At 40.9% G+C, this 23,274-nt stretch overlaps 1 protein-coding gene, 1 long non-coding RNA gene and 1 other non-coding gene across 3 annotated transcripts in view; 1 reads left to right on the forward strand and 2 right to left on the reverse strand.

The window, feature by feature from the left end:
- Positions 1 to 1,697: 1,697 nt before the first annotated feature.
- Positions 1,698 to 17,573, reverse strand: HSPA9 (heat shock protein family A (Hsp70) member 9). Its single transcript, XM_019965001.2, has 17 exons — positions 17,387 to 17,573; positions 16,001 to 16,059; positions 15,648 to 15,735; positions 14,484 to 14,665; positions 13,616 to 13,740; positions 12,631 to 12,704; positions 12,440 to 12,546; positions 11,679 to 11,841; positions 10,605 to 10,697; positions 7,338 to 7,547; positions 5,997 to 6,224; positions 5,026 to 5,130; positions 4,157 to 4,274; positions 3,405 to 3,499; positions 3,105 to 3,197; positions 2,782 to 2,922; positions 1,698 to 2,507 (listed from the first exon to the last, which is right to left on the reverse strand). Exons 1-17 carry the CDS (start codon positions 17,465 to 17,467, stop codon positions 2,430 to 2,432), a joined length of 2,040 nt encoding a protein of 679 aa, XP_019820560.2. The 5' UTR covers positions 17,468 to 17,573; the 3' UTR covers positions 1,698 to 2,429.
- On the reverse strand, positions 6,870 to 6,941 carry LOC139184278 (small nucleolar RNA SNORD63). Its single transcript, XR_011567868.1, has one exon. It is a non-coding gene; the product is annotated as a small nucleolar RNA SNORD63 (small nucleolar RNA).
- Positions 17,574 to 17,599: 26 nt separating the features above from the next.
- Positions 17,600 to 23,274, forward strand: part of LOC139183843 (uncharacterized) — a 50,620-nt gene continuing 44,945 nt past the window's right edge. The window contains exon 1 of the long non-coding RNA XR_011567397.1: positions 17,600 to 18,018. This is a non-coding gene — a long non-coding RNA (uncharacterized lncRNA). The remainder of the gene's footprint in view (positions 18,019 to 23,274) is intronic.

Below are 23,274 nucleotides of genomic sequence, written 5' to 3' on the forward strand. Positions count from 1 at the left end.
GAGGGTTTCAAATTTATTCTGGTCCCTCTTACTCCCCCTTTGCTGGCCTAGGAGTACCTCAGGCCACACTTTTAGTTCTGTAAACATTATTAATTTCTCCTTGAATTCTTTTTAATCTTTCACCAATTAAGTTTTAGTTTCTGGGTGTGGTTCATTACCCCTAGAACTCTTGACAGATGGAGAGTATAATTTATATGTAAACTTAAAAAGTAATGGAGAAAGCAAACCACCCACAAGTTTTGGACAGTGGGAGAGATTGTTTTGACAAGATTTGAGTGCTTAAGTAACAGGCATTGTTCTAATGTTGGGAAGTAACAGTGAACAAGATTCTGGCTTCTTGCAACTTGCAAAAATGGGTGGGCCTTAGTTCATTCAGGCTGCCAGAATAAAATAATAGACTGTGTAGCTTATAAACGGAATTTTCTCCCTCACAATTAAGGCTAGATGTTAGAGATCAGGGTGCCAGCATGATCAGGTCAGGGCCCTCTTCCAGGTCATAATGTGTCCTCATGTTAAGAAGGGCATCAGGGATTTCTGGAACCTCTTTTATTAGGGTACTATTTCCAATCATGAGAATGATCTACCTCCCAGAGGCCCCACCTCGAAATACCATTACCTTAGGAGTTAGTTATTTAAAAGCAGGGATTTGGAGGACCAAAAGAACTCATAGCAATGGGGGAAAGAAAAATTAGGTGGTGGTAATTGCTGTGGGTAAGGACAGGAAATGACAGGGACTTGAAGGCTGCTATTTATGACAATCTCAAAGTTCTTACTTAAAAAAGTGAGGGGAGGAGTCAATTGGAAATATAGGAGAAGACAGTCTGAGCAAGGTCAAAGTATAGGAGAAGGGGTCCGATCACATGTGTTGTTCTATTGTGTAGCAGGGGTGCATTTTAAGTGGGGAAGACTACTTGGCAGTTTTCCTTTCGGGACCTTTAATGCATGTGTTGCCACAACATGAAGATTATATTTGAATTTAAATTTATTTTTGCCTTTCAAGGCTGCTTGTGCTGATGTTAGTTTTACTAGTGGGTAACTGAACCACCATCATATATACGGCAGTTTGAGTACATAAAGAAATACTGCACATCCCCCAAGTTTCCCATTAAGTGTTCATGTGGCTGAAAACTTGAGCCTATTCTCATATCAACCTCAAGAAGCTTTTAAAAGGGTGTTAAAGTCTCCTTAATTTTTTAAAAATAAATTAATTCCTAAATTTGAGTTATAGATGTAGTCACTTTCCTGGATCTTAAGTTGGCAGCATGTGATATTTAGAACTACATTTAAAAGAGCAGGACATGACAACTCGCTGAGGGTAAAAAACCAGAACTATAGAAATTACCTGGTTTCTGATGTATAAGCCACTGAAATCTCACCTTAGGACGTAATGTTCCATTATCGTGAGCCACTTCTGAAGTTTTTATTTAGAGCAGAAAGCAGCCTGAAAAGTATGAGGCCTAATCTTCATGTTAAAGATTGAACATTCAACATTCCAAACCTCAGATAGGCTAGAGAGAAACTCCTGAATCAGACTCGTCTTTGGTGATAATGATTATCATATCAGCCTTCTCAAGTTTTCAATTTGTTAAAATTGAAACTGGCTAATGTTAGGAAATCCCATATAAGTCAGGGAACTGGGAAATGTAATTCATGTCATCTATTTCTGAAGCTAAATTTCAGGTCCTCAGACAAAAAGATCAAGATGGTTTTCCTATTTATTTTTTTAAAAAAGTCCAGAATGGATCAAAAAGAACACTCATCAAGGACACAGGTGCCAGACATAAGGCCAAAGGGTAGCTAGGAAAGTGTGCCTTCAGAAAATTTGGGCGACTTGTGTTTTAAAAGCTGGATCTAACAAATAGTTAGCTCAGTTTTCTTTTGATCTAGCTTTCCCTGCTCCTCCTCCCAACATGGCACAGCTGGCTTGCTTTGCAAGGCCTCAGTTGAGGAATTCCACATACACACAGGCTGGTACAGCAGTACTCAGGTCACTAGAAGGATCTCATCACCTTGTGGTTTCATTCCAGACCCAACTGTCTTCACTGTGTGAGATTTCACCCCTTGAAAATATGGCTGCTGCTGCTGCTAAGTCGCTTCAGTCATGTCTGACTCTGTGCGACCCCATAGACTACTTCAACACAAAACAATGTTACCTCTTTAGAATGATCAATAAATCATCTTTCCAACTTTACATGCAGCTGAAATGAAAAAGAATGACAGGCTAGGGACAGAATACTGTGAATTTTGTACTGCTCAACTTGTTACTCATGAAATGATCATTAGCTAATGGTCACTAAATTTACATATTCAGGAAATTATATATAGAATACTGCAAAAACACAGTAGAAGACTGAAGTTTGCCCGTTTCAGCTCAGGAAATCCCTTCACTCCCAAGCATGTTGTCCTTTCAACTCCAAAGTTAACTGCTGTTACTGTTTCTCCTCCTTTTGATTGTCCTTTTGCTCCCCAGTGCCAGAGCTTCCAGAGCCTTCTCGCTCTGATGCCATCTGTAAGAAAGCATTTGAGAGTCACTTGTTTAATGTTAAGGGTGACAGTTTGTTCTCTGATGAACTGAAAATGAAGGAGCTATAGCCTACCTGTCCCACGCTCCCAGGTTTAGTGATTTCTTCCCTTTGGGTTCACCACGTCTCCCTCCCAAAGTATTCAAGAAGACCAGGAAGTTTACTTCCAAGTCCAATACTCCCAGTTCCATGACTGGCTGTGTAGCAGTCAACAGTGAAAGTGATCAAGAGCAGTTACATTGAGTTAGGAGCAAAATACCTTTTTGTATGCCATTTCGAAAAGCTTCAATGATGCTTGCTGAAGGGAAGATGCCGCCTGCCTTATGTTTTCGCCTGTTTCACTGTCTTTCCGAGCAAGGAGCTCCCTCATTTTGGAGATCTCTTCTTTTAGCTTGTTGCACTTAAAACCAAAACAAAGCCAGACCCTCACTTTTTCTGGTTTTCTTAGCCCTGAACATATAGCAGAATGTTTAGAGAGACACTTTTAAGAAATTGCTATCAAGATCCACAGAAAAATGACTGTCACTGACATTAGTGACAATACACCCCAAACTTATTGAACTGTTTTAAAAGAGGACTTACTTCATCAGCAGGCAGTTGGTCCTTGAATTCTTCCATCTTGGTCTCTGTGTCATGGATGATTCCTTCAGCCATATTAACTGCTTCAACTCGTTCCTAAGAGAAATTAAAAATGCAGTATGAACGAAGACTTACCAATCAACCTGCTAATGGCTACACACAGTTAAAGAGTATAAACAGTAAGAGGGAGAAATCACTGTGGTCTGAGATGTCTTTAGGAGATTTTAGCTGGATTCCATGACAATTTTTATATGAGAATAAATAAGAAAGGCACTTCACATAAGTTACGAGTGAAGTAATCACCTTCTTTCGCCGGTCTTCCTCAGCATACTTCTCTGCATTTTTAACCATATTTTCAATATCATCCTTGCTTAATCCACCAGAAGACTGAATCACAACTATAATGAAAAGAAGGCACCGCATTATTGCCCAGGAAAATGATATGCTTCATATGCTTCTTTCTCTACTATATTAAGAAAAAGAATCCTCCTGTTCAGAGTAGCTAATTATTGATGTGAATTATGGAGAAGAGGAATAGCCTACTGGCCTATAATAAGCAGAGGGAAACCAAGGGTCCTAATATACAAACATCAACTAACTGCCCTACCTACCAAAAACTTCAGCAATCCAGAGGCTCAGTGCTTGTTTGTTTTGGGGAATAAACACCATACCTGATAACGAGACACTGATAACTAAGGAGAATGAGGGCAAGAACTCACCATCCTCCCCTGAGGCTGGGGCAGGGAAGATATACACAGTCTAGAGTAGTTCCTAACGGAGAGGAACTTCAAAGTCTCTTACCTCACTCTTATTATTTTAGTCACTAAGTTGAGTCTGACTTTTGTGATTCCATGGACTGTAGCCCACCAGGCTCTTCTGTCCATCGGATTTCTCAGGCAAGCACACTGGACTGGGTTGCCATTTCCTTCTCCAGGGGATCTTCCTGACCCAGGGATCAAACCCACATCTCCAGCATTGCAGACGGATTCTTTACCACTGAGCCACTACGGAAGCCCTTACCTCACTCTTACAATCTAATAAATAAGAGAACTTACTCTGCTGCTCGCGTCCTGTACCCTTATCTTTGGCAGAAACATGTACAATCCCATTGGCATCAATGTCAAATGTAACTTCAATCTGAGGGACTCCACGAGGGGCTGGGGGAATTCCAATCTAGAATAAATGAATACCAGAGTAAGCTCCTCTCACCAACAGGTCCCGTGGTCTATTTCCAAAACCTGTATGATCTTCTGGGGAATAAGTTACCTGTTTTCTGGGAGAAACACATACAAAATGTTTTAACACGTTTTAAATGTACAAAACCAGGAGTTTGTAGGTTAGGGTAGTACTTTCCTTGCTGCCTGAAATAAATAAGACTCATACCAGTGAAGGCTGGCTGCAGCAAGTAACTGTAATGGCTTTATGTACCTAAGAATACACAGTGAGAGCAAAGTTCTCCATTGCTCATGTCCGTAAGAAACAATAAGCAATGCTGACTAGAAGCTAGTAGCAAGTGATTTCCCTAGCAGTTCACTGGTTAAGACTGTGCTTCCACTGCAGGGGACACAGGTTAAACCCCTGGTCAGGGAACTAAGATCCCACATGCCGTGCAGTGTGGCCAAAAAACCAGCAACAGTATCAAATGTCTTTAAAAGTAGTAATGAGATATTTCTTCTAATCACTGTTTATGAACATTTCCCTGAAGCTTATAAACTTCTTGACTTAGTTCCCAAGGCACAAGAAGCAAGGCAAGGCTTTCAAGTAAGAACTGAAGCTCTGGTTATCTGGCTGCAGCATTCATTTGAATGGTATGTGGAAATAAAACTGTGTCAGCAGTTTATAATAATATTAGGAGTCAGAATAGTGTAACTTCACCATAAAAAGAATGATCATGACCATGAAATTCAGGATTCCTAATACCTACCAAAGTAAACTGTCCAAGAAGTTTGTTGTCTCCAGCCATCTCTCTCTCACCCTGACACACTTTAATCTCCACTTGAGTCTGTCCATCAGCAGCTGTAGAAAACACCTAGGGAAAAGAAGGAAACGTGCTGGTTTGGCAGCCTGATTAAACTATTACCCCCTACAAACTGCTAACCAAAGGAAGAAATTCACATCCCAACATTGGAAGAATCCTAATGTACACTATGTTCAGAACAAAGGCCCATGTCTTTACAGAGAACAGGAGTAGGATTAGCACAGCAGAAGGGCATACAATAGCTATTGTTTCAGCTAAGCAAACGCATTGTACAAAGATGCAGCACTAGCACATAAGGCCTCAAGAGAAGGAGCTATAAAAAGTGAGATGTTGAAACATGATCATCCAGAGAAATGGGTCAGAGAAAGGACATTTATGTTCATAGTCACAGGAAATCATCACTTTTCTTCAGAATGATGTTGTGGCAATATATCACTGCAAGCATAGCAAGAGTCATAGTTCTTTCATAAAAACATCAAAACTCAGAAAGTTAGGAAGTAATTCTAAACCTAAGACCCACTGTCCAAATAACCCTTGGCTTGGTATCTCAGAACTATCATTTACTGGGAAGACAAGCACACTCCCCTACTGTCAGCCAAAACATTTTATTTACTGCCTCTGAGAATAAAGTAGGAATTTTCAAATAATGAGGCTCCTTCTGGCACATTATTGTCCTGTGGAGGAAGACACTTGATGACTTCCCTAATATCACCACCACTCCTTACAGGTAAAGAGAACTTTTCCAGGAATATACGAGAATAAATGACAAGATTCTTACCACCCACCCACATTCAATTAGTGTGAACTGCAAAACAAAAAGAAAAGTTTTCTAGAAAGAGCTCACAAAAGTGGTTACAATCACATCCCTCACAGAATCCAGTATCTCTGTGAGAAAGTAAAGAGGCGGTGACTTTTACCTGGCTCTTCTTGGTAGGAATAGTGGTGTTCCTGTTAATAAGCTTGGTGAAGACACCTCCCAGGGTCTCAATACCCAGAGACAGGGGAGTGACATCCAGCAGCAGCACATCTGTCACATCACCAGCCAGCACACCTCCCTGAATGGCAGCTCCTATGGCCACAGCCTCATCAGGATTGACAGCTTTACTTGGGGCTCGGCCAAAGAGATCCTGCACAGTCTGCTGAACCTGAGTGCCAAGAAAAAAGAACATTGTCACTAGCTACTCAGGGCAATTGCCTGAGAATGAGAGAAGCGCATGTATCCACAGACCCCACCAGATCCAGGATAGGTTGCTTCAGATCCAAGAATGTTTACTCAAATTATTATTTTGCAGTTGAGTTCTTATTAATGAATTAAGTATATTATCTGGTAACACATACTTTACTCAGAATATCTCATTTATAGCCTCTTTAAATTTGGAAACAATTTGCCTAAATTTTGTCATCTGATTTCCCAAGCAACACACTAGGAATAGAAGCTGGAAGGCACGGGGACTTAAATCGATATTGTCCAAGTCCTCTTCTATGTATCAACTAAAACTCAAGCTTAAAAGCAGCAGTAGTAATTCAGTAATTCAATACCAGTGCTGATGTGAGGTATGTTTTCCCCTCCATATTTTACTAATGCTAGGAAAAAGTTCTATTTGAATATAACATCTGAGATAATTTATTAACATAAAGACACCTGCTTGATTCAAAGCCTCTCTTTTTCACCCCCATTTTATTGTTTGCATTATTTACTTAACCATAAGTACTCAAAAGAAAAAATTATGAAAATCAAAGCCCAAGATCATTCCATTCAAGCTATAAAGAATTATACCTTCAACATGTTCTGTGCTCAGTCATTAAGTTTTCCACATACCTATCTTATCAGAATGATGGGTTGATACAATGCATCATTGCACAAATCTCTGTTGAAGATGGTATTAGAAACCCAAACACGATACTGCAAAACACATATCCGAAACTGCCTACAGAGGCTAATTAAAGCTGTATGTTAAGGTGTCTTGGACCTCATACTGCTTCATTCTGAAAAATTCTATAAAACTGAAGTTCAGGGTCCTCCTTGCTAGTACTCCAAAGACATCTGCCCCCTTCTTAATCCTTTTTTAAAAATACTCTTTAAGACTAGAACTCTAGCGAGTACACAAATTCATACCCCTTTCAGGCCAACGTGGTAGAAAGGTCACACACACATGTCCCTACACAACAGAAGCCATATAGTGTGCATATGCTGTGTCCTAAGAAATCGTACGTGGGCCCTCTCTGCTCTCCATGCCAAGAATTCCATGGGTACTTACCTTGGGCATCCTAGTCATGCCACCAACCAGAATCACTTCTCCTATGTCACTCTTGCTGACTTCTGCATCTTGCATGGCTTTTTGGCATGGGGCAATGGTCCTTCTGATTAGATCAGTAACAATCCCTTCAAACTGAGCCCGGGTCAGCTTCATATTCAAATGCTTGGGTCCAGAAGCATCCATTGTAAGGTATGGCAAATTGATGTCAGTCTGCAAGGGAAGCAGGAAGACCAGTTGTGAAGTCTATTACTTCAATTAAAGACTACACACTAGAAAATATTTCAAAAATCACAGGGAAGATCAGACACACTTTAAACGAACAGCTACCAAAGACAGACTCTTAAAGATTTAACCTCTTATCTTCTCAGAAGTAACACTACAAACCTATTAATAATAATGAAGGATGGAATAGAGAAGCAGGAAAAAAAAATCCCCGTTCAGAAGGTGAAGAACTGTCCTGCCATTAAAACATGCATTAAGAAATCACATTACTTTGTTTTTACCAAGTTTTTAAAAAAAATTCACTGTACTTTAAGAAAAAAGTCACATGTATGCTCTGAACCAAATAATCTGCTACCAAACCAGGGCTTTACAAGTCTAAGGTGCTTAAAAAAGCTACAACAAAAATGTCTAAAGGAGTGACTACTGCTATGATAGTCACTGCTGCTGCTGCTAAGTCACTTCAGTCGTGTCTGACTCTGTGTGACCCCATGGACGGCAGCCCACCAGGCCTCCCCATCCCTGGGATTATCCAGGCAAGAACACTGGAGTGGGTTGCCATTTCCCTCTCCAATGCATGAAAGTGAAAAGTGAAAGTGTCTGACTCCTAGCGACCCCACGGATTGCAGCCTACCAGGCTCCTCCGTCCATGGGATTTCCCAGGCAAGAGTACTGGAGTGGGGTGCCATTGCCTTCTCCGTATGATAGTCACAGAGAGCAGCAAACACTGCTATAGTCACACCATGTAACATATACTATCAATAAATGTAAAATCCTAATAAGGCATGGATTAAGAATATTTAGACTAACAAAACTCACTATTAAACATGCAGAAACAGGTGTCTCAGGGGTGAACTCCCAGAAGAGAGTTAAATTTATGCTGCACCTCCAACTTCACATCAAAGCAAGGCCAAAAAGCAATAAAGACCGAGGGGAGCAAATCCTTAACCACTTTTCTTCAGGTAGAGTACCCTGGACAGTTAAAGGCTTAATAAGAATTAACAAACCTTCTGGATATAGTTTTAAGATACTGGATATAGTTTTAAGAACACCAATAACAATTTCCTCTTTGCACAATGTTAAACCGAATCAGAAAAAAAATTAATGCAATCCAATAGAACTTTCTGTGGCAATGGAAATGCTACCTGTGCTTCTCAATCCAGCAGCCACTAGTCACACATGGCTGAAAAGCTGAAATTCACCTGAGAAATGGAATTGAGTGCAACTGAGAAACGGAATTCTTAAAAATTGTATTTTGGGACTCCCCTGATGGGTCCAGTGGCTAAGACTCTGTTCCCAATTCAGAGCGCCCAGGTTTGGTCCCTGGTTAGGGAACTAGATCCCACATGCGGCAACTAAGGGTTTGTATGCAACCATGACCCAGTGCAGTAAAATAAATATTTTAAAATTGTATTTAATCTTATTTAACCATATGTGGTTACTGTACTAGTGCAGTTCCATACACTCTAAGTTACAAACTGAAAAACTCCAGGACTTTCCACCTTCAAATGCCAGTTCCATCATGAAGTTTTGTCCCTTCTCTCTCTCAAATCGAACCATGTATCTCTCCCTACCTCACCCTGGTCCAAGTGCTTTCCTCTCACCACCTGGTGTAGTTTTAACAGCCCCCTACACTTTTTCACACCCACTCAGGCTGCCACAGCTCCCCCGCATTTTTCACTCCACCTCAGGGTGCTTTCCCCAAACTGACCATGTCACTGCCCCATCTCAAAACTTTTCAGTGATTTGTAGTCATCCAAGGAAAGACACCAAATCCTCCAATCTGTAAAGCCTCCAGACTTATCTTCTATGCTCCACATTGACCCTTTCTCAGGTCTTACCCCACCACCTCATACTTATCTGGCACTTTATATTTTCCTGATCAACTCACCTTGCAGGAGCTCTAATTATGTCAATTACCTGTCAAGTTCCTCTATTATTAGTCTAAGTTTGCCTTTTTTAGAAAATACAATTACCATATACATTTATATATAACATAATTATACTATAAATATATAATTATAACAATTAACATATACATTTACTACACATTGTCCTAAGCATGTTACACCTATTAATTTACAAATCCTCACAACTCTAAGGGGAAATGGAGTGCTAATTATCCTCATTTTATAGACAAGAAAACAAACGTTAGTAATTCATCCAAAGTCATATAGCAAATAATGAAACAGAAACTTAATCTCCACCAGTCTCTCTACAGAGTAACTGTTAACCTCTACATTACTTCTGACATTTATTGATATAATGTTTAATTAACTAATGTCAACCTTTCACTGGTGGATCAGATGGTAAAGCGTTTGCCCATGGAGGCAAACTTGCACAGGTACATATTGCCCAGCCTTCAGCCAGGTTTCATTAACTCACTGTCTAGACTGGTGATCCAAATAAGACAATCAGAGACTTACATAAAACGGTGTCTGAAATAAAAACAGAAGTAGTTCTGAGAGTCTCCTGGTACTTCCAGGTTAGTAATTCTAATTTTGCACACTGTTCAGTCTAGATTTTCCCAGGTGGTGCAGGTGGTAAAGAATCCGCCTGCCAATGCAAGAGACACAATAGACTTGGGTTCGATTCCTGGGTCAGGAAGATCCCCTGGAGGAGGAAATGGTGACCCACTCCAATATTCTTGCATGGAGAATCCTGTGGACATAGAAGCCTGGCGGGCTATGGTCCATAGGATCACAAAAAGTCCAAAAAGTCGGAAAAGACCCAAGTGACTTAGCATAATGGTACAGTCTAGATTTTAAAAATACTATATTTAACACAAATAAGTATATTCAATGTCATTCAGCTCTCAATTAAACCATTATTTGACTCCTGTAACATAACCTGATTTGGTGCTTAACAAATTTCAGCTCACCCATTAAAAATACAATGATTCTGTTAATGGAAAAGTTTTTTTACCACCAACCAGAAAATGGTTAAAAAAAAAAATCTCACCAATATTATGCCAATTAAAATTTGCTATTCAAGTAAACTCCAGCTGAAAAGATCCATCAAGGCTGTTGGAATTTGTCCATGTCTCACCTGCACAGATGAAGAGAGTTCACACTTGGCCTTCTCAGCAGCTTCCCGAACTCTCTGAAGCGCCATGTTGTCTTTGGTTAAATCAACCCCCGTCTAACAAAGACATAATATAACTAGTGTAAATGAGAAAATGAATACTACTTAAATCGCAGTGGTAAGGTATAGACAAGACAAAATAAAGCCATACCTTTATAAACAAGCAAAAATTAATTATTGCCTTTAAAAACCTACAGGAAAAAGACCTACTCTGAAAAAGATATACTATGTCCGGAGTTAAAGGGATGAACTGTTCTTACTTCTTTCCAGCTGTAGGATTCTAGCTCAAAAAAGGAATTCTCAAAACTCCTTTTCCAATACAGGTATTCTCCCAATTTTCCAAAACTTGCTTTAAACCACACCTCACTTTTATAAAAGATCTATATTAACACCTGTTTTTGCCAACCAAATGAAATCCGAAAAGGATTTTCACATTTACAAAAAAGGCAAAAAGGACAACTAATATTCGGCATTGGCTTTGCAGCAAGCCATTATAGAGGCAGTGTGCACCCCAAGCTCCTTGCCCAGTAACTACATTTATCTGAGCATCAAGCCACCATAGCTTTGAACTATCTGGGAGCGTATGAACATTTTGTTTTGTGCATCCATTAGCAAAATGTGGCCTAAGGTAATTGCTTCTTTGCTTCACAACATTTCAGCTTATCATAGGTCTCAAAGGAAGACGTTTTCAGATAGTGGAGGGAACCTATATAGTTGTCCATCAGTATCTGTGAGGATTGGTTCTAGCACTTCTCTCCAAAAACCTGGATACCCCAATCCAAAGACATTCAGGTTTCCTATATAAAATACCACAGTACTATTATACACCAGGTACTGTATCCTTTTCATTGCTGTCTGTTCACAATTTGAAGTTACAATAACCAGAACAGTTCAGAGCGCCCATGAAACTGAAATGCAATTTCAGTGGACTATGCAACAGTCTATTAACGGGAGAAAAAATCATAAACAAAGCAAACCGCAGTCCAAAGAAATTCTCTCTATTTCAATGTCTACACATTAACCACACTGGTAACTAACCTCTCTTTTGAACTCCTTCACAATGTGACGCAGCAAGGCCTGATCAAAGTCTTCACCACCTAAGAAAGTGTCTCCATTGGTGGATTTCACCTCAAATACTCCTTTCTGAATTTCCAGTATGGAAATATCAAAAGTTCCACCACCTAAATCATATACAGCAATGCTAGAAAGAAAAAAGAAGGCCTTCAAGAACAAAATTCATCACAGGTAGAGTTCAGTCACCAAACTAACATAAATCTGGCTATTTCCCCCCACCCAGGTATAATTATGAAAGTTGATGACTGCCTAAGTGTCATATGTCTTAACATATGGTCTTACAGCAACATGTAACACACATAAGAGTTAAAATGAAATGCTAAACTTCTGGATGAATACTTGCCAACAGGCATACCAAGGGAGTAAAATAACTGTGAAAGTGAAGTCACTCAGTCGTGTACGACTCTTTGCAACCCCATGGACTGTAGTCTACCAGGCTCCTCCCTCCATGGAATTCTCCAGGCAAGAGTACTGGAGTGGGTTGCCAAATAACCATAGCCAGTACTTTTAAAAAGAAAAGAAAGAAGAGAGAAAAAGTAATCAAAGGAATAGTCCTGAAATAAATGAAAAACACAGTCCATAGAAACCTGGGGAAAAGATCAAGGCAGTACATTTTTAGTCTAAGGCGCAACACTAAGAAATCAAGATGATGACTGAGGATAGATTTCAAGATTCCGTGAACTTAGTCTCACACATCTAAGTGGAAATTTATTACACAAACTTACATTTTGTCTTCTGATTTGTCCAGACCATAAGCCAGAGCAGCAGCTGTGGGTTCATTAATTACCCGAAGCACATTCAGTCCAGATATCTGGCCAGCATCCTTAGTGGCCTATAGAAAAAGAAAAAAAGCATTTTTCACCCTTGTGTCCCAAGTACCATTTATTTCGTGACTAAAAATGCTAATTGAACTCACCTGTCTCTGAGAGTCATTGAAATAAGCTGGGACTGTGATCACAGCATTTTTTGCTGTATGCCCCAAATAATTTTCTGGAAAAGAAATCAATGAAAATCAACCATGAGAATCCTATCAGATAAAATAAGCTACAATTAATAATGTAGCCTGACAACCCATGTCATCCTCTTGAGATCACAAACAGTACCCGTTCGTTTTTTAGCATATGACCTAACATGTAGAGATCTTATTGAAAAACACTTCAATTTAAAAAACTCAAGATCTCACCTTTAACACATTAGTGAAGGCTCACCAACTACAATGACCTTGACTTAAAAGAGCCACTGTTTCTCTGTTAGGTAGGTAAAATAGGGAAAAGGAGTCCAAAATGGCGGTGGCTAAAAGACAAGGAAGGAAAAACCCCCGAAAATAGAACAAAGGAAGGTCTGAGGACAGGACTGAGGGCCTCAGGAAAAACAACACTCCTGGCTGGCCCAATTTACATTGGACAGGCCCAGGGAGAGATAAACATATAAATAAAGAAGCCAAAGCTAGCTCTCTCTCTCTCCCCCACGTGCTGGGGCACTCTTCTCCTCATGTCTTTGGATCGACGTGCCCTCACGCCTCAAAGATGGATTTTCCTGCTATCTTCTAAATAAAATAGAGCTGTAACACTAGCTGTAACACTGATTTGTCTAAGAGCTATAACATGGTCCATTCGAGACCAAACAGGAAGTTATAAGTTTTACCTAACAGACACAAAAACTTAAAATGTAGTCTTTTGGTTTCCCTTCTGGGAAAAAGAAACATGAAAGCCACCATTAGGAAAACTTGGAAGAGAAATTCAATTTGTAGAGAAAGAGTAATGAAGTTTTGCCATTTCTAGGTATTTTGTGCAAAAGTCACTGCAAACTCATTCAAAGGTCAATGAAATACGGAAGCCAGTGATCTCAGAGTAATCATGCAGTTTTCTGAATTCTTCCAGATATGAACTAAGCTTTCTCACCTGCAGTCTCTTTCATCTTCATCAACACAAATGCTCCAATCTGACTTGGGGAATAGAGTTTTCCATGAGCTTCAACCCAGGCATCGCCATTAGAGGCACGGACAATTTTAAAAGGAACATTTTTACTGAAAGACACAAATATTTGAGAAAACATGCCAGCACAATCTACCATGAAGTTACCATACACCATGAAAGCCCATCTTCCACCCCACGAGATCCATGCCAACAAATGAGAACTTCAGGAATTCACTTAATGAAATCCTTTAGAAAGTAATCATTAACATGTAAAAACATCCTAATGAAACCTGAACATTCTTCTCACCAAAAACTTATGCAGCTGCTTTGGATAACACAGAGATATCATATGACCCAGAAACTTCATTACTAGATGTCTACCCAAGAGAAATGAAAACGTACATCCACATACAAACCTACAAATGTTTATGGTAGCATTACTCATTAACAGCCAAAAAGTGGGAACAACCCAAATGTCATCAACAAATAAACATTAAATTATGTATGTATGTGTGCAATGGAGTATTATTTGGCCATAAAAACAAATGAAATACTGATAACATGTGACAGCAAGGATAAACCTTGAAAACATATCGAACTATCTGATCAGCACAAGATGGAGCCTATGTCATTATCTGTCTCGTATTTAACACCAATTTACATGGTCCAGGTATGACTAGCCAAATCTTCATATATCATGTCACACATAGCAAAGTCCTAATCTGTGAAGGCAGAACTGAATATTTTGAAGAAGACACCCTCTGGGCAGGGGCAGGGCCTGTCCTCAGGGATCCTGCTAGGAAGACTGTTCTATACAGCCTTTGCAAATAAATACAGTCTTAGTATTACTCACATGTCTTTCTGAACTTCTGGGTCATCATATCGCCGACCAATAAGACGCTTGGTAGCATAGAATGTGTTGTTTGGGTTGGTGACAGCCTGTCGCTTGGCCGGCATGCCAACAAGTCGCTCACCATCTGCTGTAAAGGCTACAACTGAAGGGGTGGTTCTGGCACCTTCAGCGTTCTCTAGCACCTAAAACTCCCAAAGTAGGACAGAGAGTAAGGTTCCAGTCACCACCAGTGTCTTTATATCAATTATTTGAGACACAAAGCAAACATTAAACAATAGTACTAGTGAGGATATTCTTCTGCCCTGTAAATATTGATATAGTAAGCAACTACTATTTGAGAGTGAAACAATTTTCAACTAAGAACATCCGAAAAAATAGGAATATATATAAATCAAATGTACTTTTGTTTTGGTGATGGCTAAAAATTTCAGGCATTAAAAAAAATTTGCAGATTTCCCTGGTGATCCCCTGGTTAAGAATCCACCTGCCAATGCAGAGGATACAGGTTGGATCCCTGGTCTGGGCAGATTCCACATAGTGTGGGGCAACTAAGCCTGTACGCCAGAACTACTGATGGCTGAGCACCCCAGAGATCCTGGTCCACAATGAGAGAAGCCCTTGCAATGAGACAGTAGCCCCCACTGGCCGCCAACTAGAAAAAGCCTGCACGTAGCAACGAAGACCCACCGCAGTAAAGGAAAAAAAAATTTAATTGCCAAAAAGGATTAAAAGATCCAGGTGCTTCAAATATTATTGAGGCGAACCAACTGGGAACAAAGATTTTAAGAACAGAATAGGTAGGATTCAGGAGGAAGAGCCTCTACCACAGCAGGAAATAAAGAACATTCTTTACTTATGACCCAGCCTTTGCATTATTTGGAGCTCCACTTGCTTCTAGACTGTTTCTGCACCTTTAACTTTTGTTTAACTGACTTATAAAAAGGTAAAATTTTATTATCTCTGTACTAGGACACACTTAAATCCTGGGAAGTTAAATCCATTTGATTATTACCAGCATAAATTAAGCACAAAGATGCAACTCAAGCGAGTCTTAAGAATTTAAACACAACCTTTAAAATGTCCCTCATCTAAGCCAATGGACACAGAATTCTGAATTGTCTACTAGCTACCACTACATGGTCCAGAGCCTCCAATTATGCTCACCTTTGCTTGTTTACCTTCCATAACTGCCACACAGGAGTTGGTAGTACCCAAATCAATACCAACAACTGCTCCCTTGATTGCTTCTGATCTGTAAGACATTTAAAACAATGCTATGGTCAGTTAACAGTGGTCTCCAAAATGGTGGGAAAAAAGACTTATTTTACAATATCAAGGTAAACCTTGAAGAAGGTTTGCTAGAAAACAATTATTTGCTACTGTGGTGAAATGAACACTCTCTTAATAAATATAACAGTGGTTTTATTCCTGAACAAAATAATGATAAATTTAGAGACCATTAGTCTGGGACTTAATATTTATCATCTTACTATTAAAGAAAATGAAATTATACTTACGCATAGTCCCGCCTTGAAACAATTCTAAAAGCCTCATGACTAAGGCCATTCCAGCCATCCTTAAAAAAAAAAAAAAATTGCATCAGCCATCAGTTACATAAGAAAACTTGGGCTTGTTTTAACTATTCTTCTGAAGAATACGTGAACGTTTGAGATTTTCATTCTGAGTGGCTACCATGCATAAAGTTCATTGAAATTGTAAGGTATTTTATGTATAACAGGCATAATGGTACTGACACAGCTATCAAGTCCAATAAAGTATAAAATTTCCAAGTAAGTCAGACAAACAAGTACATGTAAAACTGTCCTGAATTACATTAACAAAAGATTTCTCAACTTCAGCATTACTGATTTTGAACAAAACTTTCGTTGGGAGCTGGGCTGTTCACTGCAGGATGTTCAGCAACAACTTGGACCTTTACGACTAGAACCTAGTAGTAGCATGGTTACCCAGACTGTAACAACCAAAGGCTTTTTCAAGCACTGCCAAACATCCCGTGGAGAAGCAAAAATACATTACAACATAACTACTCAATTTCACTGTCATATCAGTGTCCACTTAAGATCCACACATGTGTGTGTAGCAAATATATATTTAACTTAATCTGAGCCATTTCCCCTGATGTTGCCAAGCTAATGCTTTAAAGGGAGTAGAATTAGCAACCTTGTGAAGTCAGTTTAGGTGGGGGGGAATATGAAGTAGGGGGGGGAAATGTCTGGAGTGGCCTCTGATCAGGATCAAAGACCTTTGTTACATTCTCACCTCAGGCTATTGCAAGTCGTCCTTTACTCAACCTGAGCGCAAAGAAACACAATTCCAAAAGATATGTTTCTACTCTTACACGATAATGAGCAATCACTCCATGGCCTTTTCCTGATTTACTTATTTTTTCTGAAATAACGGAGATGAAGATTCTGGGAAAAAAACTATTAAATGTTCGCAAACAAGAAAATCAGAACTTGACTTTTAATTTATTGCTCGGATGCTCTTTCTTCCTTCGTCATATCGTAGTAACCGGGCCCCTGAACACTCCGGATTTTAGAAGACTCCTTCTTCTACCCGTAAGCGAAATTAAAAACTATAATAGTTATTCCTTCCCTATAGACTACGACCTCAAGGCCCAAACTGCGTAATCCGTATCAAAAAGCCTATCAGAACGACTACCAGCTACTTGGTGAAATAAAACTCTACGCTCCCAAAGAGTGTGACTCAGCAAAGAAAGAAAGGCAAAACCCTGAATTAATCCTTGAATCAGCAACACTGAATTCTGTTATTTTCCATCTCTCCTCTTTCCCGGAGGATTCTGACCCCGAAGGCCGCGCGCGGCCTGCCGCACTGAGTCCCAAGACCGTGAGCCCCTCGAGGAGGGCCCGGCAGTCCCTTACCTGGTGGCGGGCGGCTGTGGGGCCTCGGGAGGCTGCGGTGCCGACGAAACGGGATACTGCGGCTCGGCTGGCGCTTATCATGGCTGCTAGACGGTGGAAGTACGAGACAGCGCAAAGAGGCGCTCGGACGGCCGAGGGCTGCGCGGCGCAGAGGTGCTAGTAATTCTGGAAACCTCCTACCACGTGGGGTGGGGGGCGGGGGTTGACCGCTGCGGCCTGGAAGCCCGCTCATCCTCTGAGGCGCCGCCCGTGCTGCCTGATCAGAGAATACCTGTATGCCGCGCCCGGAGGCAGGGCCTATGGCTAATACGCTTCGAAGCCTGATAGTTGGGAACAATATGTCCTTCTGCGCCTGCTGCAGCAGGTCAGGGCTCCACGAGAGACGGGAGGTCTAAGAGCGGTATAAGGCAGAAGTGTGGACAACCCGGGTCCTCGGAGGCAGGAAGGACTCAAGGTCACACGGGATAAACTGCGAACAGATTACAGTCTCCTTGCGTCAGTTACGTGAGAGGAGGGGTCTGTTGCGCTTGCGCAACTGGCCGCCCGCCGACGGCCTGGAGCGCATGTGCACAGGGAGTAGTGAAAAACGGGGTGGAGTCTGACTACAGCTGTCATAGGGTGCTCAAGCTCACGTGAGTTTCGTCCTTCCCACCCCCGTTTCCCTGGGAGACCCTGGCGGCCGCAAGGTCCGCTCGAGTTGACTTTTTCTTCTGGAGGAGGGCGCCATTTTGTCCTGCCCTTTTGTTCAATGTAAACCTGGGGTTTAAAACATTTGTTGCTCACCCTCGTCCTTTGTCTTTTGACTGCCTGTTGCTGTTGCAGTAACTTGAAGTAACCTGCATATGGAGACCTTAGGCGAATTTTTTCTGTGTTTTAGCACAGGGACCTTGGGTTTTGAACTACTCAAGAAGACTTAAGTTCATACAAAGCATTCGGTTACCTTAGGCTAATTATCGTGCAGACCGTCAAGAGAAAAACATACCTGAGCTCAAGATCCTACTGCCCAGCTTTGATGGGCCTCACTGAGGCTCAGAAACCAAGCAGGCCCCTGTGGGGCCCACCTGGGCAGGAAAGCCCTTCTTTATCCACTGTTGCTTGTTTATAGACTTCTTTTAGCTTCTTTAAGGTACCCTGAATTCCAAAAGGCAGATTTCAGCAGTTGCTTATTAGGGGACGAAAACAAGAGAGGCATAGTCAAGTAAGAATAGCACAGCACTGGGGCACGGTCATGGTTCCTCCTCAGGGAGTGTGTGGTCAGCTGTGTCTTGGTGACTCCACAGACTATAGCCCACCAGGCTCCTCTGTGGAATTTTTCCAGGCAAGAATACTGGAGTGGGTTACCATTTCCTTCTCTAGGGGATCTTCCTGACCCAGGGATTGAACCCCTGTTGCTTGCTTTGGCAAACTTGGTCTTTACCACTAACATCACCTGAATATACGTAGTATTTATGAGTTCTATGGGAATTAGGCCCTGCTCAGATAGAGAATGGTAACTTAAACGAGGGCAAGATTCCTCACTACCAACCCACCAGAAGGAAGTCACATGCCTTACAGCCCTCACCCCAAATTTTTCCTATAAAAACTTACTCTCTAAAAGCTCTCAGTTCAGGGATTTATTTAGAGCATGGGCCACCCTTTCTCCTTGCTTGACCCTGCAATAAAACCTTTCTCTGCTCCAAACTCCTGTTTTGGTTGGTTTGGCTTCACTGTGTGTCAGGCACACAAACTTGTATTCTGTAACAGGTCGTCAGGCCCATCTCGGAAACCTTGTTGCCTGGGACAGCGGACATGGGTTGTATAACAAGATGCCCGTGACTTCTTAAGTCTCAAAGTCCGATTTCAAAAGAGAAAGATGCTCCACTATTCTGATGTGAGGACTTGTGAAGGAAATTTTGGGGAAGTTTGGGAGGGAAAGAAGACAGCTGAAGAGTTTACCTTGTAAGAGAGAAGGGAAGAGGGAGTAAGAAAATAAAGGTCCAACATTGTATTGTTTATAGGTTACACAGGTCCTTTTAAGAAGTACCCTCACACTCTTATTTATTATTTATTGTCCTTACTTGTCTACCTAGTGCTTTCATGTCTCGTTTTGTTAATTCCCTCAGAAGTAGATTTTTCTGCAGTCATCCAAGCGACAGTCTAATGACTCCTATTTTTAGGATATTTGTATACTAAAACAATACATTGATGCTGAAGAACATTGAGGGGAGGGATAAATTGGGAGCTTGTGGTTGAGGTATGCACACTACTATATATAAAATAGGTAACCAATAAGGACCTACTGTATAGCACAGGGAATGCTACTGGATACACTGTAATGACCTATATGGGAAAAGAATCTAAAAAAGAGTGGATATATGTATTTGTGGAGAAGGCAATGGCACCCCACTCCAGTACTCTTGCCTGGAAAATCTGATGGATGGAGGAGCCTGGTAGGCTGCAGTCCATGGGGTTGCTAAGAGTCGGACACGACTGAGAGACTTTACTTTCACTTTTCACTTTCATGCATTGGAGAAGGAAATGGCAACCCACTCCAGTGTTCTTGCCTGGAGAATCCCAGGGATGGGGAGCCTGGTGGGTTGCCGTCTGTGGGGTCGCACAGAGTCAGACACGACTGAAGCGACTTAGCAGCAGTAGCAGCATATGTATTTGTATAGCTGATTCATTTTGTTGTACACCTAAAACTAGCACAACGTTGCAAATCAACTATGCTCCAATAAAAATTTTCAAAAAAAGAACATAGAAACATAGGGAGGAATGATAAATAATATTAAACATGGAAGCAAAGTAGAAAGTGAAAATTTCACATCCCTACCTTGCATATGACACAGAGGAGGGCAAGTGGGATAATTGGTATTAACTGCATCCTCTTCACATCTCTCTTTTATCTACTAGTTCTCCTAAGAATTTGCTCTTTTTCCTTCTTGTTGCATACACTTAAAAACCACGAAGTGTTAATCAGAAGAATTCTGGAATCAAATAGTGTTAACTATTTGATTAAAGGATGTGTGAGAGGATGATTCTGGGGGTACACATATCGCTGAGGTTTTTGTTGGTTTCCCCAAGAGCCTGGTAAATACTCAGTATGACCACAAGGGGGATGTTGTAGCTCTAGACACTATTCAAAGCAGTATCCTGAGAATGAGGCTGCATGTATCCTATTATTTGCCAGAGTGAAGGACAAGCTTTGGGGTTGCTTTGCAAATTAACATAGCCTGCAGCCTGAAGGCTGGAAGAAATGAGCCTGAGTCTAAAAAGAAATAGGGTGCAAATGAATCAGATCAGATCAGTCACTCAGTCGTGTCTGACTCTTTGTGACCCCATGAATCGCAGCAGACTGGACAATTGGATCCATGGTTGGCTGATACAATTCTTCATCATAACACAGCACTGTATTCCATTTCTCTGTTATCATTTCAATGTCATACTGAAAAGTGAAAGGAGTTGGTACATAATTTTCATGAGGGTAATTGTTTACCAGGCAGAACAGACAGCTGTCTAATACCTGTGCATACTATGTTTTAAATTATAACTTTTAAACATTTAATTCCCAATCATTAACAGGAATTGTCTTTAAATATTAATCACTTAATGGTTGTCAAGTGTTACTTAAGTGCTCCACTGTCCTAAATGCTTTCTAACATTCTTTAATGGAATGTGCAAAAAAAAAATGGTCTCAAGGGAATAATACTGTTGGTATTCCCATTTTGCAGATGTGAAAACTGAGGCTTAAAGTGATCCAGTATGTTATATAGGTCACATGGCAATTGAATGGTAAGGCCATATTTGAAGCCAGACTGTCTGACTAAAGAACCTATACTGCTAACCACTAGACTTTGCTGTCTCATAATAAAACTGGATCTGATCATTTATCTCTACGTATACGGAAGAAGAGTTTTGTAGCATTGGCCTAATCCATTATTAACAGCAGTTATTTTAGGCAATTGAGTTAAAGCTATAAAAATATTTTTATGTAGTTTAGGTTCCAGGACAACTATAAAGGAAGTTCAATCTGTAATAGAATACATAAGATCAAGTTTATATTTTTAAAGGAGTTTCTTTAAACTGGTGGCTCAGATGACATTTTATTCAGTCTTCCCAAAGATGAATATCATGCTGTGGCACTTTCCATCTTCATGAAATAAAAATGTGACATACTGCAGGGATTTGTCATTTTTATTCTCCTTGGAATTTTTCATGTACCTGCAGCAGATTTCAGGAGACAGTTCCCACTTTTCTGTTTGGGTATTAGCTACACTGTATTGGAGTACATTACACAGTGTCACTTCACTCAAGTCTAATTCAACAGAACTTGCCCCAGTGAAGTGTAGGAAGTATTGTGTCAGTGATATTTCTGTCCCCAGGGATGGTGACAATTAGTAGGTTTCTTTCTGTATGGAATGCCTGGTAACCCACCAACCTGCCTTCCCTCTGAAAGGACAAGAGAGAAAGAGAATATGACCCTGAAAGAAAACTAAGGCAGCAATAAATTAAGATAATCACTTTGATTAGATTTGGTATTTACATTCTAGTGATAATGCAGTCTCATTGCACAGGGTAAAAAAGCAGTTAACCTCACGTGGATTTTCATTCAGGTTTGAAAAACAGGTGGCTATTAGACAGGTCCAAGGACCTGTGTGTGAAGTCCCTATTTGGGGAGGGTGTAGGACTGACAAACGGAGGAGGCAATGGCACCCCACTCCAGCACTCTTGCCTGGAAAATCCGATGGACGGAGGAACCCGGTGGGCCGAAATCCGTGGGGTCGCTAAGAGTCAGACACGACTGAGCGACTTCACTTTGACTTTTCACTTTCATGCATTGGAGAAGGAAATGGCAACCCACTCCAGTGTTCTTGCCTGGAGAATCCCAGGGACGGGGGAGCCTGGTGGGCTACCGTCTCAGGGGTCGCACAAAGTCGGACATGACTGAAGTGACTTAGCAGCAGCAGGACTGACAAAAGCAGAGATTTGCTCTTTATGAAGACCCATTTAATAATTCTTAAGGATGTAGGAGCCTTTTCTGAATACTTTCATTTATTCTTAATCAGAATGATTTAGCAAAAGGAAACCTGAACTAGAAATTGAGCCTGAACTTGGTTTCTAGAAACATAGAAATGCATTTAGATATCATTTAAAATCTAACCTTTGCAGGCAGGGATAAATTGGGAGACTGACATATATATGTACTACTATATATAAGATACATAACTAAAAGGAACCTACTACTATAGCACAGGGACCTCTACTCCATACTCTATATGGCCTATATAGGAAAAATGAAGGTCACTCAGTCGTGTCTGACTCTTTGCGACTCCATGGACTGTACAGTCCGTGGTATTCTCCAGACCAGAATACTGGAGTGGGTAGCCTATCCCTTTTCCAGGGGATCTTCCCAACCCAGGGTCTGAACCCAGGACTCCCACATTGCAGACAGATTCTTTACTAGCTGAGCTACCAGAAAAGCCCAGCCTATATGGGAAAAGAATCTAAAAACAAGTGGATATATGTACATGTGGTGGCTCAGAGCTTCCAGGTGACTCAGTTCAGTTCAGTGGCTCAGTCATGTCCAACTCTTTGTGACTCCATGGACTGCAGCACACCAGGCTTCCCTGTCCATCACCAACTCCCAGAGCTTGCTCAAACTCATGTCCATCGAGTTGGTGATGCCATCCAACCATCTCATCTCCTGTCATCCTCTTCTCCTCCTGCCTTCATTTTTTTCTGGCATGAGAGTCTTTTCTAAGGAGTCAGTTCTTTGTATCAGCTGGCCAAAGTACTGGAGTTTCAGCTTCAGCATCTGTCCTTCCAATGAATATTCAGGACTGATTCCCTTTAGAATTGACTGGTTTGATCTCCTTGCAGTCCAAGGGACTCTCAAGAGTCTTCTCCAA

The sequence above is a fragment of the Bos indicus genome, chromosome 7 (assembly GCF_029378745.1).
Source record: "Bos indicus isolate NIAB-ARS_2022 breed Sahiwal x Tharparkar chromosome 7, NIAB-ARS_B.indTharparkar_mat_pri_1.0, whole genome shotgun sequence".
Classification (NCBI taxonomy): domain Eukaryota; kingdom Metazoa; phylum Chordata; class Mammalia; order Artiodactyla; family Bovidae; genus Bos; species Bos indicus.

Bases quoted from the DNA above. Each gene is read 5' to 3' on its own strand.
- HSPA9 (XM_019965001.2), bottom strand. From the start codon at position 17,467: ATGATAAGCGCCAGCCGAGCCGCAGTATCCCGTTTCGTCGGCACCGCA. The intron at 12,705-13,615 runs GTGAGAAAGCTT...TTTCTTTTCCAG, and splicing joins GAAGATGAAAGAGACTGCAG to AAAATTATTTGGGGCATACA. The intron at 11,842-12,439 runs GTAAGTTTGTGT...TTTTCTTTCTAG, and splicing joins GACAAATCAGAAGACAAAAT to CATTGCTGTATATGATTTAG.